Source organism: Gekko japonicus, unplaced genomic scaffold, assembly GCF_001447785.1.
Source record: "Gekko japonicus isolate JY-2015 unplaced genomic scaffold, Gekko_japonicus_V1.1 scaffold717, whole genome shotgun sequence".
NCBI classification, from domain to species: Eukaryota; Metazoa; Chordata; class Lepidosauria; order Squamata; family Gekkonidae; genus Gekko; species Gekko japonicus.
In genome coordinates this window covers 179,767-198,548 of record NW_015164204.1, presented here as the reverse complement: position 1 = coordinate 198,548, position 18,782 = coordinate 179,767, and the positions used below count along the sequence as shown (strand labels likewise).

The following is an 18,782-nucleotide window of genomic DNA, read 5'->3' as shown; positions in this document are numbered from 1 at the left end:
ACCTGATACGTAAACATCTGCATTGGTTTTTTTCCCCTGTAAGAGCTTCACGCAGATAATTAGAAAAGGTTGCTATACCAATGACACAGAATGTGAAAACTATGGTGCGTGGTTGCTCAAAGGCTTCCTATGTGTTGTGTGCAAGATGAGAGAGTCAACTTGGTCCACTGTTGTTGGTGGGGAAAGTGGGATATAAGCTTTTTAAAAACCAATACAAGACAGACATTGCCCTCTGCTGCTGTCCTTGCAGCGTCTGGAGCATCTGCTGCAAGGGTGCCAAGGCGCATCCACTTTCCTTGCGGGGGCCCTGCAGGCCGTGGAGTCCAGTGGATTACCAGACAAAGCGGAGGTGAGTCTTCTTCCTCCTCCATTCATTATTGTGCTCCTTCTAGGCTGTTACCCCCCCAAAATCTCCCAGTTTCTAGAAAAATCCAGTTTCCATGCAGAGTTTGCAGCAGGGCTTGAAGCCAGGCATGATATTAAAGGAAATTAAAGGATATTAAAGGGGAAAAGAAGGGCTTGTGACCAATGCTCCCTCTAAGTTATGGAGTCTTGTGAGGAAAAAGTACTTTGTGGCCCCGGTCACACGGCAAAGTTGCCACGGGAGAGGCACGGATGGTGGGCGGATTATCCGGGCGCGATCACACCCCAGCATCTGGGAAGTGGAGCGCACCCGTGGCTTACCGCTGACAATGCACCTTAAAAAACTAGTACCTCCAAGGTACTAGTAAACGTTTGCCACAGGCTGCCTCCAGACGCCGGTGGTGTGATTGCGCCGGCGCGCGGCATTCCCCTCCGGTCCCTCGTTTACCTGCCGGCGCCGAGGGAGGGACCCGTGGTGTGCCGCTGGCATGTCTGATCGCGTAATCGCAGATCAAACTGCCAGGGCAATTAGCCACGCCTCCCCCCCCCCCGCGCGCGATATCCGGCCCGTGTGACTGGGGCCTGTGAGCTGCTGGCATTAAAGTTGTGAGCGAGCGATTTGGCTACCGCATAAATTAGTTTGCTCTCGAGCCCTCCTTCCTGAGTGAAGACAAAAATGTGTGAGCCAATGGCTAAAAAACTGTGAGCTGGCTCACACTAACTCAGCTTAGAGGGAACACTGCTTGTGACCCGGGTGCCAGCCGAGGAGGGAGAGGTCAGCTAAGGCAAACTAAATAAACACTGACTGATCATGTGCTTCACTGGAGCCTGGTGCAGGAACCAGGGCGAAGGGGTTCATCCTTGCTTCAGGCTGTAGCGCAACCCCCTGGCTAGCCGTCAAGGCTAGACAATGGATCTTTGAAAGCCAACATATCATTATTAAACACATCCTGCCAGTGTAGGCAAAGATAAGGAGCAGCCTGGGGAAGCTGCCTGGGATCTCGGGGAGGCAAAGGCTGGCAGGAATCTCAAGGCTCCAGCAGAGGGCCTGCCAATATGGGGAACGGGCAGCAAGGACCTGAGTGGGTTTGGCTGGTATCCGTGGCACTGCAGCACCATCCTTGTGGATAGCGATGCAGCTCATGCCAGTCTATACTGTCTTCGCGTCACCTGCACGGAAGCCATCTGTTGCTGGCGACGCCTGGCAACAAAGCAGTAGTACCCTGCCAGAATGTTTTGAGCCAGTTGATCTCAGCCAGCTTGCCAGAAAGATGCCCACAACGAAGCTCCTGCGTCTTTGTGGTTGACATTCCCCCCACCAAGGAGGGAAAGACCTCCATCTCCTGTGGAGAGATCTCTCTCTCACTTTGGGAGTTAGGCATTGTTTGGAGCCACACGCCCCCATGCAGTGGTGGCCCCACAGATGTGTGCATGCAGTTCCAAGTCTGCAGGACCCAGTTCTGATCAGGACTGCAGTGCGTGGCAGGAGGCTGTTTATCTCCTCCTCCCATCCCCCCCATCAAACACATGGCTGTCTGATCCAAATCAACCCCAGAGGGCACTGTTGACTGTTTGCCGCCTCGGTGCATCTCACCAGACCCATGAATCCCCCAGCAGGGCAAATAGCATTCCCCTCAGGCCATTGCAGGTCAAGAAGATGGTGAATGGAAGGCTGACGTCCCTTCCCCTATGCCATGATCCTGAGCTGAATCAGGCCCTGTGCTCCAGGAATTGAGTCTGCAGAGAGAACTCTTTTTTTAAAAGGACATTGATGAAGATTTGTACGCGGAAACATGGGTAGTCCTAGAGGTCTATAGATCCAGAGGTAGGAACATCTCTAGGTGGGACAGACGTGTCACAAGAAGCAGAGTGCTTGGGATTCTGGAAAGCAAAGCAGGGGCAATGATTGAAAAATGAGAATACTACGGGCAGAACTTTTTGTGGTTTGTTTTGAAATTTCCCAGGAGGCGGATGCTTTGTTAAAGCACTACAGGCAGTTAATGAAGACGGTTCTTGAGGACTCGCGGCTGGTCCGATTGCAGCTGGAGGGTGGGGCGCTGCTGGCCCGCTTGAGGAAGGAGGAGTCCTGTGTTACTCTGACCGAGGACTACAGGTGAGCTGGCAGGGAAGTGGAGAGGCCAAGGCACTGGGCTGGGGAGGAAAGTACAAACTGTCCTGTCCCATGTGGCACACTGCAGGCGCCCGCAGTGTAATCCTAAGTGAGTTACACCCTTCTCAGTCTGTGGAAGAGTGGGCTTTGAAGGGCGGCCCACGCATGGAGCGGCGTTCCTCTGCTTCCCTTGGTCCATCAGTGTCAGCTTTGTCTACTCAGATGGGTGGCAGGTCTCCAGGGTCTCAGGTGGAAGTCTTCCACATTGCCTACCTTTTCACTGGAGATGATGGGGATTGAACCTGGTCCCCTCTGCATGCCAAGCAGATGCTCTGCCAGTGAACCAGGGGCCCTCTCCGAGGATGTAACTCTGCTTAGGACTGCACTGTGAAACACCCGTGAAAGCTAAAATACAATCCTTTCCCCCTGGTGCATATGGCCTGCATAGAGAGCTGGTCACATGACAAAGACATTTGAGTTCCACCCCAAAGCAAACCATTCTTGTAACTGGCTCTTGGTTCATTTTTTTCAAATGATTCCAACCAAGCTTTGATTGTGTTCCAAATAAAATGTGCATCACCGGCAGGGAGGAATTGTGCTCTTTTGCTGACAAGCTGATGCTCTGTAAATGTTTCAGACGTATGTCAATAAGTGTATTCGCAATAGCACTGTGTTGTGATTTTATTTTGGTTCTTCCTTTGTTGCTTAGTATTTCATATCAGCCTCCCAATGCTGATATAATGCTAAAGAGGAGCTGTGACACCTTAAAGGATAACGAGATTTCATTCCAGATTAACCTTTTATGGACTAAAGCCCATGCCATCTAGGGTTGCCGACTCCAGGTTGGGGAATTCCTGGAGATCTGGGGTTGGAGCCTAGGAAGGGTGGGGTTTGGGGAGGGGCTTCAGTGGGGTATCGTGCCATAGAGCCTACCCTCCAAAGCACCCATTTTCCATAGGAGAACTGATCTCTCTTCTATGGAGATCAGTGTAATTCCAGGAGATCTCCAGACCCTACCGTAACTTCATCGTATGTGTGTGTGGTGGGTCCTCATTAGCTAGACATTTGTATATGAAGTCAGGAAACAAAGCAGGTATCATTGCTTCACGATGTCTGGAGCAAACCACAGGAATCAGGAAGAGAGAACGGAGCTCAACTGGACTCTTGAAGAGTGACACTCGATAGTGACAGAGAGGTCTTACCTACCAGAGGAGCAAACAGGTCATTGTGAGTGGGGTCTTTGGGTCTCTTCCCCTCCAGCCAGACTCCCTGCCTTTATTGATTTACTCCAGTGCATTACAAAGACCTTGGCTCCTGGCTGCCCTTTCCTTATTGTCAAACAAGTTTGGTGTGTTTACCTTGTGTTTCTGCCCCGCTGAAAAGCTCAAGTTGTCAGTAGAGCTAAGCTGTGCTCCGTATGGCAAGTGGCCTGAATGTAGCTGCCCACCAATTGCATGTGAAGGTCACCACCAGGTCACAGTCACTGCACTAAGTGATGTGCTCAGGATCTGGAGTTGTTTGGGGACTGTTTCAAGTACCATTCAGGGACCTACCATAGGCCCGACTTTCCTCCAACGAACTGGATTTTGAAGTCTCGGGAAAGTGTTGTTCTTTTGAAACGCCATCCTGGAAATCTTTCACTTTGGTTTAACTACAAACGTTTGTTTGTTTGTTTCCCACTTTTCCCTTGTGGCTCAAGGTGGTTTAAAATATGGTTGCCAGCTGCCTGGAGGGAAGAAATGTCCTGCCCCTTTAAGGAAAATTTAATGGAATATTCTTTACCAGGGAATATTATTTCCCTCCTTGCTGTGAAAAGCCACAGCCATCCATTTTTCTTCAGGCCTGTTAGCAATTCTAAATTTCAAATTTAAAAAACGAAACAAAATAAAACCCCTTAACCACCCCCACCCCCCAATCCTTGAGAAAATGTCTGGAGCTTCAACCTCATTAAAGAACCTCCCTCTGATACCACAACTGTTGTTATGTATTGCCATGCAGCAGTCAGACAGACCTGCCATTCCAGGGGAGCTCTCTGTAGGGCTTTCCCAGATCGGTCTTTGTCCTTTAACTGTAGGTCCAAGTTCAGGCCCCAGAAAAAAAGGTCAGTGCTTTTTCTGTTCCATGCTGAGAGAAGCTTAGGAAGACGAGCTTTCACCTGTGAACAGGACAAGCGCACCCTAAATTCATGGAGTCAGAGCTTCTGAGGCAAGCTTCAGCAGGGTGTGGAGGGTTCACGCTGTCAAGCCAGGGGGCGGAATGCCTGTGCCGAAGGAAAAAGCCGGCAGGCACTTCAAGGAGAGGAAATGGACTGACTCGGTCAGCACTGTGGCTTGCAGAGAAGGAGGGCCATTTCTTCTCATGCTGTGGGAGGGAAACGGGTTGTTCCTCGAAGTGCAGTGGGCGTGGTGGGATTTGGGAGGAGCCAGTCTGCTTTCTGTAGCTGGAGCTCCCCTGCAGCCTCTGCCCAGGGAAGGAGGTGGGAAAGAAGCTTTTGGGAGCATGTTTGGGAGGGGCCATAGTTGAGGGGTTGAGCCAACACATTTTGCTGCCAGAAGGTCCCAGGTCCAGTCCCCGGCATCCCCTCTGGAAAGATCTCAGGGAGCAGGTCCAGGGAAAGACCCTTCCCTCTGTGATGAACTTAGATGGCTCAGTGATCTGGTTTGGCATTAGGAAGCTTCATGAGATGTAGCTTCTCTCAGTGAACAGAGCACATCAGGGTCCGTTGATATTCCTGGCACTGGCACAGACCCATCAGAGACTGTTGAGAGGCCTATAGGCTGCCGTTCTGGAGATGACCGGAAGAGGGCGGCCTTCATCTGTACCATCTCTCTTTGACGCTGAAGTTGAAGGGCCTTGCTTTAAGCTTTGGTCTCCTTGTCTGTCAGAGCTACATCTCCATGGCTATATGTGAGACAGCTGCACCTTAGAGCATCCCCATTTGTGCAGATTTGTCCGTCTCGGTTAGAACTGCTAGGCCTCACACACTGGCTAGCCCAGAGCAGTATTGATTGTGCTCCAGAAAGTGCTTTATTGCCTTGAAAAGGTCCCCTGCCTGGCCAAAGGGCAAAATATATCTGAAAGAAGAACTTGAGGGCCAGCAGGCTGCATAGCAAACAGCCAGTTCTCCTTCAGTGGGGGGAAGTCATCCAGCAACTGGTTAGGTCACGCCTCTGCTCCCTCGATAGGCTATGCAAATTTCTTTTGTTGCATGGCTCCTATTGGAGTGGCCCTGGCCGACCTCTCCAGTTTCTGCATAGCCCCTGCGCTCTGTAGGACGTCTGGAGCTCCTGCTCCAAGCCAGTAGTACTACCTTAGCAGAAAAATAGTTAAAAAATAGCTGAAAAAATTTCCTTTTCAAAGGATCTTCCTCCCAACGGTTCAGAGTACAACAGAGGCTGCATAGCAAACAGCCAGTTCTCAAGACATCAGTCAGGGAGTTGTGAATGGGAATTTCAGGCCTCTCAGGAAGTACTTCACTCATTTATTTATTTTTTGCATTTATGAAGGCCTTGGCCTTCTCTGGATCACGTGTTGGCTCACTCCAGTGGCTGCCCCAGCCCTGCTTTAAGGAGAGCTATGGTTCTGTTCTGTGCCAGGGACCAATCATTGCCGCCCGCTGGTCTACCGCACAAGTTAGCTTTGTTATGGCATTGGGGGTCAGCACTGCATGAGGACAGTTCTGGTTGCCATAGCTGTGCCTATTGCTGAGCAACTCCCAGACCCGCAACAGAGTCCCGGAGAGGGGGTTTCCTCCAGCCATGGGCTGTGGTAACCTAAAGGGACTGCCCCAAGGTTGCCCACATTTGAGAAACTGAGCAGCAGCCTCTGGTCGCTCTGGGGAATGTGCTCACTCCTTTTTTGAAAAAGCTGTCACCCCCAGCGGGGCCCCCCCCCTCGCCACTTCATCCTCATGGATGACTCATCCCCTTCCCCCCTCAAGGGCTGAAAGAGCCTCACTTTGGGAAGAGATTCTTCAGAAAGGGAGCCTGCCAAAAACAAATTTTAGACATCCGAGTTTCAAATTACCCCAGAATTAATAGTTTGGCACTCGGCATTGCCCCTACAGAAACCGCTTTTGGAACCTTTCCCCCTCCCACAAGAGTGATTATAATGAAGGAAAAGAACCTTAGGGGGAACCCAAGCCTCTCATTTCTTGTCACATGCCTTGTTGACTCTGCAGTCCTGGATGTGCATTGGCGGGGGGGGGATGATTCCATCCGGAAGGTATGCACGGGGGGCATCGTGGGTGGTTTTCTGCTTTATGGCTTTCTTTTCGGAGATCCTCTACCAAGGCTTATAGGAGAGCCTTCTCAACTGAGTCAAAGCTTTATCCAAACCGAGCCTCCTTTGCACCTTGGAATCTTAAGTCACAACACAGCACGTCCGGTTCAACTGGATGTTGGTATCATTAGGCCCTAAGAGATACAAAAGAGCGAAGATGGGTCCTTTCCATGGAGGGCTATGGAAGCCTTCCAGTCACACAGAGCCCTTCTTCGAGAAAAGTGGGAAGGCAGCTGTCCCGTCTCCACAGAGGGAAGCAGTTGCATTCACACCAGCATAGCTTCTTGCCATGCTAAGTCCTAGGCCAGGTCAGCACTGATGTTGGAGAGCACCTGTGTGTTCAATGTGCTTAAGAGGCTTTCTGTAGTATCGGAGAGACAGCCAACTTTTAGGTACAGGTACACAGAGAGCTGTCCTCTCTCATTCAGGGCCTCTGTCCCCGCTTGCATCAGTGCTGGGTGGGGGGCAGCCCATCAACGTGTAAGCAGAAATGCAAAGTTCTTCAGCCATCTGAACAACTGGGCTGCGGTCCACAAAAGCGTATGCCAGAATAAAAGCCTTTAAGGTGCCACAGGAATCCTGTTTATGGTTGCCCTAATGGACTGACACAGCTGCCCCCTCTGGAACTGTCATTTGGACAAATGTGTCCCTGTCAGCCTCTCTTCTCCTCTCAGTGGCCTCCCCATCCTCCTGGCCTCATTGCACCTTCTCGGGGCTTTCACTGCTTCCTCCGCTCTTTCAGTTCCAGGCCTTCTTTTGGGGGGACAGCTATATTTGCAGCCATCCTGTGGCATAGGGGTGGGAAGCAATGCTCCCTCTAAGCTGTGGAGTCTTGTGAGCACAAAATTTATTATTTATTTATTTATTTATTATATTTATACCCTGCCCATCCTGCGAGCAGGCTCAGGGCGGCTAACAAAGCTACTGGCATTAAAGTTGTTAGCGACGAATTTGGCTACTGCGTAAATTAGCTTGCTCTGGAGCCATCCTTCCTGAGCAAAGACAGAAATGTGTGAGCCGGAGACTAAAAAATTGTGAGCTAGCTCACACTAACTCAGCTTAGAGGGAACACTGCTGGGGAGGGATGGATGGAGAGAGCGCCAGCATCTAACCAGAGCTTGTAAGAAGGAGCTGGTGCTCTGTCTACTAACCGCCTGTGGTTCCCTCTCAGAGATGCGCTGGAGGCAGCCATTGCACTTTACAACCAGGTGGACGAAGGGATCCACCAGCTGGTGAAGATTTCCAACAAGCGAATCCAGGCCCTGGAGCTGGTGATGGACTTTGAGGCCTTTGAAGAGTGCTTCCGAGAGGTTTGTCATTGGCCTTGTGGGTGTTTGTGCAGCCCGGCTCTGCGATTTTGCTCAGGCCTGGCAGGACGTGCTCATGGACCAAGATGGGCAGTGATGTGGCACCTTCTGGGGGCCTTAAACGAGTGCCAGGCAAGACTAGGGATGGTGGGTGGCAGACTGGAATGTCCCATTGCTAACATGGTGGAGCCGCCTCTGGTTCGTGGGCTTGTTTCGCTCCCGGACCTAGTGCAGGCTGCCTCAGCAGAGCTTTTTGCCGTCTCTGCTTGCAAGAAGGCCTCTTCTTTCAGATTTGGAACCTGTGATCTCCAGCACAGAAAGGGGTCTGATTACATCAGTTGAATTTAGATACACAGGTGTGTCAAATTAATCTGCTTTTAGAGAAGACTCAGTTCCCAATTGGCAAATTAGGCCTGCTGGCATTGGGGGAGGGGGGGGGGGGGGAGGCACTAGATGCAGCCAATCTACCCATTTGCTCGGCCCCATCTCCCAAAGTAATTTAAGGAGAGGAGGGGGTGGCAGAGAGGACTCCTGGGAACTGCTGCTGTAGGATGGCCTCCTCTTTAGGGCATGAACATGCATGGCAGTGCCCAGGGAAGATGAGAATTGCAGGAACTACGTTTCCCATGATTCTTAGTGCCCCAGCTGCTGTTGTACATTCTGATGCCAGCATGAACACATGAAACTGCCTTATACTGAATCAGACTCTTAGTCCATCAAAGTCAGCATAGTTTACACAGACTGGCAGCGGTTCTCCAAGATCTCAGGCAGAGGTCTTTCACATCACCTTCTGCCAGATCTTTTAACTGAGATGCTGGGGATTGAACCTGGGACCTTCTGCAGGCCAAGCAGATGCTCTACCACTAAGCCACAGTCCTTGAGCCACAGCCCCTCAGGATCCGAACTCTGAAGCTTGAGCCTTTCCTACTCAGGAGGTTTCTTTTCCTCAGGAAGTCTGGGAAAGGGCAGTTGGTGGTGTGGATCGCTGGGAATAAATGCTGGTCAAAATAGATCAATTTCACATTCACCCATATTGCAGTCTGTGGAGCTGGCTTTTGAACTTGCTTCTTTTATGCCCAAACTCAACAGAAGATACTCTGGACCACACTGGTTTGGCTGGCTGGTACCCTAGGGCTTTAAGAGCAGCAGCAAAAAGTCTCCCTTGATTTGGCAGGCGTAGAAGTGGCATGTGTGCTCCCCAAATGCTGACTTTTGCATTCTTCCCAGAGCTGGGCAGCTCCCCAGTATTGATTAAACCAATAACAGGCAACGGTTTGAACCTCCTTTTTTTCCTCTTAGGTCAGCAGCTGGATTGAGAATGTTGGCCAGAGGCGGCTGGCAGAGCTGAGCGAGATGGATGATTCTTTGGAGGTCCTGCTTCGAGCACAGAAGCAGTGCCAGGATTTTGAGCTGGTTGCTAATGTGAGTGCATGGCCTCATCTGCAAAGCAGAGCCTGTGGTAGACTGCATTTGTACAGAGACAGCCTCTTTTTTGTTCTTGGGTAGTCTGTGCCAGGGCTGAGCTCTAGTACTGAACAGACAGGCCAGTGTTTGGGACCCCTGGGCTCAAATAAAGCCATAGCTGTAGGTCACCTGTGTGCCAGCACGTGGCTAAGCATTGATATCTGCACTATAGACCAGAGTGACTTGATGGAGCAATGCCTGCACTGGCAATTGCATGAATTCCCAGTTGGTTTTGGATCATACTGGTTTCTAACATTCATTGAACCTCAAGAACTTTCATGTTTACAGCCATGTTGGGGGGGGGGGGAATGTCACTATGAATGTTGCAGGATACTTGGGTGGATTTTATTCCCCCTCTCCCCTCAGTTCTGTGGTGAATGATGCGTGTGGAAAGATTTTGTTTATGACAGCAGTAAAGCCCCAGGCTTCAGTTGGATGAACTTCTCTGATGTCACAAAATGTTGTTAGGTATCCTGGCCTCTGATGGATGGCAGCAGCAGTGGAATGCTCACAAACCGTTTTCTGTAATGTTTGTGAAAGGCTGGTTTGACTGGGATTAAAACCTCAGACAGACCCTAGGAGAGGGTGGCCACCACCAGGGCAGAGTGTGAATGAATGCTCTCTTAGAAAGATGAGATTCCCAGCCAGGTCAGTGCATCTTCCCTGCCTTTGCAAGCCTTGCTGGCCCATTGTCTGCTGGGCTGCCTGTTGGGAGAGGTGGCAGAGATTTGGCTGGGAAGGTTCCCTTATTGTAGTGCTATGGAGAGCGGATGCTGACTCCCTTCCTCCTGCTGAAATCTCTCACCTTTTTAGAGCAGATTCAGAACCCACACCTAACTTGACATGTTGAGGGCCCACTGAGCCCACAAACACCTTACGTACAGATTGCAGGGCTTAGATGGGAGGCTGACAATGAGGTGAAGCTAGTAACTCTAAAGAGTGATGGATTTGTCTCTTCCTTCTTTATGCAAAAGCCCTGTTCTGAGGGCCTAATGGTGCCGTATGTTTTCCTTGTGTCCTCCTCGAACTTCCCTAGGTCCATGTGATCAGCTGTGTGCTACGTGTTCCATGCTGGGAACTTAATCCCCAGGCATGTACGGGTCTGATTTGGACCAGAACTGCAGCATACATGAAGAAAGGGCCTGAAACTGCCCAGGGGGGCTCTTTGCCCTTTTGGGGAGACAGAGGTGTACCACATCATTACACGTGGAGCCCCCCGACAGGGCAAACAGAGCCTTCCAGCTGGGGAAATGGCACGAGGGTTAGGGTTATGTCCCAGTCCATGACGCATGTACGTGCTTGAGAAATAACAGAACTCACCACACACATCTGATCATGTGGACCCATGAACAGTGTGAGGAAAACATAACATGCTGTTATAGAGAGCTGAGTTCCACCGCTTGAAACTCGGCCTACGTTTCATAAGTTTTCCGCACAATAGCAAGCCACCGACCTGCCTCACAGGTATGCTGTCAGGGCTGGCTGCCCTGCTGAAAAAGTCATCGTCCTTCACTGGATCTCTGCAGCACTCCAAGAACCGGTGTGCTCTCTCAGTGGCCTTTCCTCACCGATCAGCTTCGCTTTCAGGAATACTGCCAAAGGGGACGGGAAGCTCTGCAGAAGATGGGCAGGTGGGAAGACTTTTCTTTGACCGAGCTGCATGCAGCGTATGGAGTCAAACTGCAGATGTGGAGGAACCAGCTACAGGGATTCTGCAGCCAACTGGAGGCCAGCAGGAGCCGGATCGACCAGACCGCCAAACTCTATGAATTCTTTGACCAGGTGAGATCGGGGGTGGGGGTGGGGGTGCGGAGGTAGCAGGGCCTTCCCTGCTGGTCAGAGAATGCCGTATATCTTGTATCTATCATTTTTGTTCTACCTTCCTCTGAGGAGTCTAGGGCAGTCTATGTGGTTTCCCCCTCCTTCATTTTATCCTTATGACAACATGCCCATGGAGTAGGTTACACACACAAACACATCCTGAAGCAGACCCAACGGTCCATCAAGACAGTGACTCTCCAGGGTCTCAGGCAGACAGAGGTCTTTCACATCACCTGCTGCCTGATCCTTTTAACAGGAGATGCTGGGGACCGAGCTTGGGTCCTTCTGCATGCAAAGCAGTTGCTCTGCCACTGAGCCATGGCCTCTCTCAGGTCTGGCAGAGAAAGAGAGCAGCTGGCCCAAGGCCACCCAGCATGTTTCCTGGCAAAGTGAGGATTCGAACTCGGGTGTCCAAGACCCTAGCCTGACTCTGTAGCCATGACAGGACAGTGGCTCTCCTTGTAAGGGCTGGTTCAAAGAAACACCCCCTTAAGGGGTGGTTCAAAAAAAACCCCCCCCCCCCCAGTTGTTCATCACCACACTCAGCAAAACTTCTACGCCCGGAAACAAGACCAAGCTGAGGCGTTAGTATTTTCCCCCCACAACCTTTCTTTTCTTGACCTTTAAAGCTTCTGCTGAGCCAAAAATAAAGTTCATAAAGGCCTCCCCAGTTCCAAGCACTTTCCACAAGGCAGATGCATTTCACAGTGAGGCTATCAGGAGCAACTCTCTTTCTTATTGCAGAGTAAACACTTAACACTTCAATGTAATTATTGTTTGGGGGGCTGGGAGAGGTGTTTCCAGAGTTCAGTGGCCCAGTTTCAGGGGCTGGGCTGCTTTTCTTCCTCTCCTCCTCCCCCTCCCTCAGGCTCCGAGGGCTCCCTGAACACCCCCCCCCCTTCACCCTTTGTGCCTGTTGAACGACCGCTCACTTCCCTGAGTCAGACTGAAAGTCAGCTGAAACTCACAGTTATCATCTGTCCAAAGGCAGGAGCTTGTTTTATTGGCAAGGCAGTTCAGCTTTTGTTAGGAAGTGAGCATTTATAGGAGCATTTCGATATTTAAACCCGACTGCTGTCCTCAGTGGGAACCCAAAGGTGCTTACAGCATCATTTTCCTCTCCTGCATTTTATCCTCACAACAACAATCCTATGAGGAAGTCTAGAATGAGAGAAAATGACTGGCCCAGGGTCACCCAGCGAGGTTCCAGGGTAGGGGGGGTGGGATTTGAATCCAGGTCTGCCACTTCTCAGTCCAGCACTCTTAACTGCTGTACCTGATGCGCATAACTGGTGACCCAATTAGGATCCAAGATGGGATACCTCAGTTGCCGTCCTTTCCCACCCCGCAATTCCTCTGTGTGCTGTGAGATTCAGAATGAGCTGGCAGGCATTGGCTGGTAACGGTAAGCTCGTGAAGACTGAGTGGGCACGCAAGGAGCTCCTTGTGCTTGTGAGAGATCTTGACAGCCTTTGGAAGTGTGTATGTGTCTTTTGTGAGAGCAGAGGTTGCACTCTTTGACAAGGAGCGGTGCTCTGTGGCTGAACACACAAGGTTGGCTGCCTGGGTCCTCCTCTCCAGCTGGCTCCAGCTGTCCTAGCAGCCCTGCCCCCCCGCCCCCCTTCTTTCTTCCAGTTACCAGGGGCAGTCCATCTGGTATTTCGGTATTTCGTTTGCCTGTGCAGGGGGCTCCCCTCATTGGTTGCTTGGGCCTTCAGGCTGGACTGCAAAGGATGAGGGAGAGCAGCCCCAGGGCTTGATGCCTGCTCTGCACTATGGACCCTCTTGGCAGAACCATGAAGGTATGCCGCTCAAGCGGATTCCCTTTGCATTTTTTGTTCTGGTTGTGTCTTTGAGTGGATGCAGTTTCTTTCTGTCTGGGTGTTGTGGGGGGGGGGGGATGGGGGCAGGCAGCCCTCAGGCGTCTGGAAGGAATTTCTCACGCAAGCAGAGCCAACAGGGAGCAGGGACATCCGTGTGCTGGTGAGTTTGGCCTAGGTATGGAAGCACCAAGATCTGGTTTCTAGCTCATGAGAAGAGACCTCCTTGTCGGCCGCACCTGGGCAGCCATAACTGGTTAATGGAGGCAGTGAGGCAGTCGCGAGGCCAGGGTTGGGTTTTGGTCCTCTGAACCAAACTGCAAAGACCTGTTGCCGGCTGGCCTTTGGGCTCCGCTTTTGAGCACTGGCAAAATGAAATGACAGTTCTCTGGGCTTTCCGTTTCTTGAGCAGAGGCTCCCAGGAAGGTTTTTACAGAGTTCGTTTCCTTCAAACATTAGTGACTCAGGGCTGCTGATTTACAAACCAAGACGGAGGGAGGGGGTAGTAGGAGAAGCAGGCTCGCTTTAGACAGTGCTAGCCTGATTTATCAGCCCAGAAGCCCCCCCCCCAGCTTCACATTCTTTCAGTGTCTCAAGGTTTGCTTCCAGAGCACTGTGGAGGAAGAATGCCCCCTAGTGGTGAGGAAGACCCAGAGGGAGCTCACACCGTGAATAAAACTTCGTTGGTCTTATAGGTGTCACTGGACTCTAACATTTCCCTCCTAAGATCTCCCTGGGTCTAGTCTCCTAGGTTTTAACTCGATTTCAAGATTCCCCAGCCAGCTTGAAATTCTTTCTGGAGCAAAATCTGCTTGCCCCTTCGGAAATCCCACCCTTGCACACTAGCTGAGCATAAGCTTAGGGAAACTGTGGCAACTGAGCAAGAAAAGGAGCAGAAAAACTTGGCTGTGCTACAGATGTGATCCAGCAAATACCCAGGAGCGACTAGCTGTAGAGTCTCCCCAGACAGGCTCCCAAAAGAGCAGAAAGTTAGACACATTATGCTCCCAGAGACAAAAGCTGGCTGTTAACTAGCCTGTTGCAGGCTTAAAGAGGCCGGCAGGAGGTACAGTGAGATTGTCGGTGTTAGCATCTTTCCATGCTCCCTTCCTGGCACAAAGCCACCAAGTCTCGGGAAGTGGTTCATGTCCCTGGATTGGCTTGAATGAGTCCAGACTCTTCATCAGCCTTTTTAGGCTGGCCAGCTTCAGTATTTCCAGAAAGGGAAATCCTTGTGGTTCTGCCCTTTGCAACCTTTTGAAAACTGTAAGCAAGATCTGGTATGGCAGAGGGAAAAGGAAATGATGCATAAGATGTATATGGGGAGAACATGAACAGGAACTGTCCTGCACCGTTGAACAACTTCAAGGTCTTTTCTGCGAGCTAAATCTTCTCCCCCCTTCCAAAAAAAATTAAAAGCTGCTCTTTGTCCTCCTGAGGGAGAAGTATTTAGGTACCTGTATTTTTCCTACTAGGGTTTAGATCAAGAAAACAATATGGGGTGGGGGCAGGGGTCTGGATTAGCCATTCCTCCCTCCAGCATGGTGGCCCCAATTCAATTTAGGGAGCAACTGCTCTTCTATAAAATTAAAGACATTTTGAGATCCAACCACAGATTTTCCACAGTTCATGCAGTAGTGCCATATGGCACCCATAGTTTCCAGCATTGATGTCCAAACAGCGTGGTGTAGGGAGAGCCCATGTGGTGTAGTGGTTAAGAGTGGCAGACTCTAATCTGAAGCACCGGCTTTGATTCCCCACTGCTCTTCCACATGAAGCCAGCTGGGTGACCTTCGGCCAATCCCAGTTATCTCGGAACTCTCTCAGCCCCACCTGCCTCACAAGGTGCCTGTGGTAGGAGAGGGAAGGCGATTGTAAGCCACTTTGAGACTCCTTAAAGTAGAGAAAAGTGGGATATAAAGACTAACTCTTCCTCTGTTCTTCAGCTGTGAAGAACTAGAGCTAGAAACTACTGACTCTGGAATACCCAGGGGCCAGATTCTGAACCATATATTATATGCAGTAAGATTTGGATCTGTCTTGGATCTGCAGGCTTTTCATCAGGAGCTGGCTTTATACTGATTCTGTACAGTGGCTCCCATGGTCTGCTCTCAGACGTGACCCTAGCCTGTGAGGATTTGAGGCTGCAGAAGTCTTTTCCAGCCCTGCTCCTTGAAGTCTCAAATGGAGAATGATTGATTTTTATCGATTTTATTTCCTTCGTACCCTGCCTTTCTCCCCAACAGCATTCTCCTCTCCTCCAATTTATCCTCACGTCAACCTTGTGAAGCAGGTTAGGCTGGGAGAGTGTGACTGGATCCAAGGTCACCCAGTGAAATTCCTTGGTCGAGTGGGGATTCAAACCTGGATCTCCCAGGTCCTGGTCTGACACTCTGACCACTGCACCACACTGCCTCTCAAGCATTATGCATGCAAACAGAGTTCCCTCTCCCTGGCACCCAGTGACTACCTGTGTGCATTGCCCTCATTCAAACTGTGCAGTCTGAAGTCAATCAAAGGAGCCTGTTGAAGGCGCAAAAAGATGCAAGCAGGCTTTTTGGAAAGTTGGACAGAATGCAGAGGAGAGCGATGAGGATGATTAGGGGGCCTGGAGACCAAGCCCTGTGAGGAAAGGCTGAGGGACTTGGGAATGTTTAGTCTGGAGAAGAGGTTGAGGGGGGACAGGATTGCTCTCTTTAAGTATTTGAAGGGCTGTCACTTGGAGGAGGGCAGGGAGCAGTTCCTGTTGGCAGCAGCGGATAGGACTCGCAATCATGGGTTTGGATTAAGGGTGGGAAGGTACCGGCTGGATATTCGGAAAAACTTTTTTGCAGTCAAAGTTGTGCGACAGTGGCATCAGCTGCCTAGGGAGGTGGTGAGCTCCCCCTCACTGGCAGTCTTTAAGCAGCGGCTGGACAAGCACTTGTCAGGGATGCTCTAGGCTGATCCTGCCTTGAGCAGGGGGTTGGATTGGTTGGCCTGTCTGGCCCCTTCCAACTCTGTGATTCTGTGACAAATTTATATCTACCTACCAGGTAGACTCTGATTATCTCCTGGCTTCTTCTTGTTTTTAAAAAAAGGCCTGATGAAGTTCAAGCAGATGTCCCGGTCACATTTTCCATGTCCCTTTGGCTGGGTACTGAGTAGAACTAGTTTCTGAAAGGGCCAGCCTGTGTGTGATAGCACTTGGTTGCATTTTGTTTTAGAAAAGCTGCCAAAAAAGCCCTCTAGTTTTCTGAAACGGTGTTAGAGGTTGAGCCCGCCTGGTCCTAGTGGGTAGATTCAGGATTCACGCTTGTCTGAACTCATTTGATGGATGGCCCGGGGGGGGGGAGCTCATCACGTGTGTCTGTCTGAGGCTGGGAATGGAGTGTGGGGGGGTTTGCTGCTGCCACTCGTGGATGCAGCCTGTGTTTGCAAATGATTTCCCAGTCCCAGCTGCTTTGCATGTGCAATGAGGGAGGCCGGGCACTTAGCACAAAGAAGGATGGGGAGGGGAGGAGGTGCGAGGCGCTGTGCATCTGCTCCTCTCTTCTGCCCCACACCCTGATTTTTGCACTCTTCCGTAAGGCGCCTGTGGCTGTGCATCCCATGTTGGGGAAGCTTCTTAGCACACGCTGTATGTTGTTGTGTTGCCTGCATAGGATATGCCTTCTTCAAGGAGCAGATGCAGCAAAGCAAACAGGCACCAGGAACCCTTTGCAAGGAGCCCGGGGATGCTCAGAGAGCCAGCTGGTGTAGTGGTCAGGAGCGGTAGACTCTAAATCTGGAGAACGGGGTTTGATTCCCCACTCTTCCATGTGAAGCCTGCTGGGTGACCTTGGGCCAGTCACAGTTTTCTCAGAACTCTCTCCTACCTCACAGGGTGTCTGTTGTGGGGAGAGGAGGGGAAGGCGATTGTAAACTGTTCAAAGACTCCTTCAGGTATAAAAAGGGGTATAAAACCAACTCTCCTCCTCCTTCCTCAGTTGACTTGGACATGTATTTGTCAAACGGTCCCCCCGCCCCCCAGGGCTTCATTTCTGAGTGCCCCACTGGAGACCAGGGCCACACATTTACTTACACTGGCATTCTCTGTGTATCTGATCCATGCTGCATGAGAACTGCAGCCCAGTGGGAACGACGCTGGGATTGTTCTGACGCAAATTCCCCTTGGCCAAAACACAGCAGAAAGGACCATCTGCCCCTCCAAAGAGTCACTTGCAGGGCCTGATGCCACGCATGTTGGGGAGTGGGGGGGAGCGAGGGCATCCATCCCCACCTTCATGCACCGGGTTCCTGAGGATCGCCTCCAGGACGTCAGGTAAGCCCACAGCTGAAGGCTACTACCCTGGGCTAATGGGGTCCTGTGACTGAGGAAACCCCATTGTTGTCCTTGACGCGATGCTGAAGGAGGCCTTTCTTGCCTTCTTCCTGCATCTGCCCCTCATCTTCTGTTATGCCGGATCAGGGGCAGACTGAGACATCAACACGGCCCTGGAGGAAGCGAAGCGGAGTGGCTCCTGCAGCCCTTGAGAGTGCCGTAGGGCCTGCTTGGCTCAAGATGCAGAAACGATGACAGCGTAGGTAGGCTAGCCCATCAGGGTGAGACAACATGCCGGCAGTTGCTGTGGGCTGAGCTGAGTGAACCTGGCAGCATCCAAGAACCATTTGAATGTAACCAGGTTTTTCTGTGGTTTCGAAGCTCGCTATATCTCTGCCAGGGGGCCTTTGGCTGGCAGTGGCCCTGAGCTAGATGGGACTCTGTTGCTCGATTGTTGCGCAATCTGAAAAAACCCAAACTGGTGGTAATGGCATAGTCAAGACCATTGGGGGATGAGGAGGGAATCCAGCACGGATGTCCTTCTGCACCTGGACTTGTCTTTTCAGGTACGCAGTTCAGGACCATGAGAGGAGAGACTCTTGAGGGGCTAACGTTGTACCCTCACGAGGGGAAGAATGTTTGCGTGGACCGCATAGCGTAACCAGAGTGCTTTCCAAAGTTTTCAGTTATTTTCAAAACTTGTAGATGAGCTCAAATTTCTTTGCAGGAAGTACCCAGGTCCTGCTTTGTGGCCTTCCTCTGAATCTCTGTGTTGTCTCTGGGAAAGAGAAAGACAGACAGAGGTCTCCCCTGTTCATTTTGGAGGCAGCTGGGAGGGTCATGGCTGGGAGCCCTCTCTGGAACAAAGCTTGCCCTCCTTTCACTGCTTTCCAAGAGGATCTGGACCCTCTGCCTACAGTCCCTGGTGTGCAACCCCTGGCCCACTTCTGGGCAAGGCAGATGTAGACATTTGGAGGCAGGTCTCGCAGCTCAGGCTTATCTTACTCCTGGAACCCTTAGGAGAGGCATTTGGACAACAATCTCACCTCGCTCTTGGACACTGCTTATCCCTTAGGGACTTGCGCACACAGAAGCGCATGTTCCAGTAATTGTGCAAGACATCACATAGATGAGGAAGTGAAGACAGGTGTGAAGAGCAGCCGTAGAGAGGCCTGACACCAGAAACAGGTTACAAGATCACCCCGGAAGGCCCCGAATGCTGTAGCCAGGCTGGAAGAGCGACCCGCCATCTGTGCCTGTGCGTTGCATGCATATCCAAGTATCACAGTCAGCCTGGGCTGCAGCGGCCCCAG

The 18,782-nt window shown here is 51.2% G+C and overlaps 1 protein-coding gene across 1 annotated transcript in view; it reads left to right on the top strand.

Moving 5' to 3' along the window:
• The window catches only part of PLEKHG4 (pleckstrin homology and RhoGEF domain containing G4), a 76,953-nt gene that overhangs the window by 44,155 nt on the left and 14,016 nt on the right, over positions 1-18,782 (top strand). Inside the window, exons 11-15 of the mRNA XM_015408394.1 lie at positions 251-349; positions 2,328-2,476; positions 7,926-8,064; positions 9,361-9,483; positions 11,113-11,307. Coding sequence (XP_015263880.1) covers positions 251-349; positions 2,328-2,476; positions 7,926-8,064; positions 9,361-9,483; positions 11,113-11,307 — 705 coding nt within the window. The remainder of the gene's footprint in view (positions 1-250; positions 350-2,327; positions 2,477-7,925; positions 8,065-9,360; positions 9,484-11,112; positions 11,308-18,782) is intronic.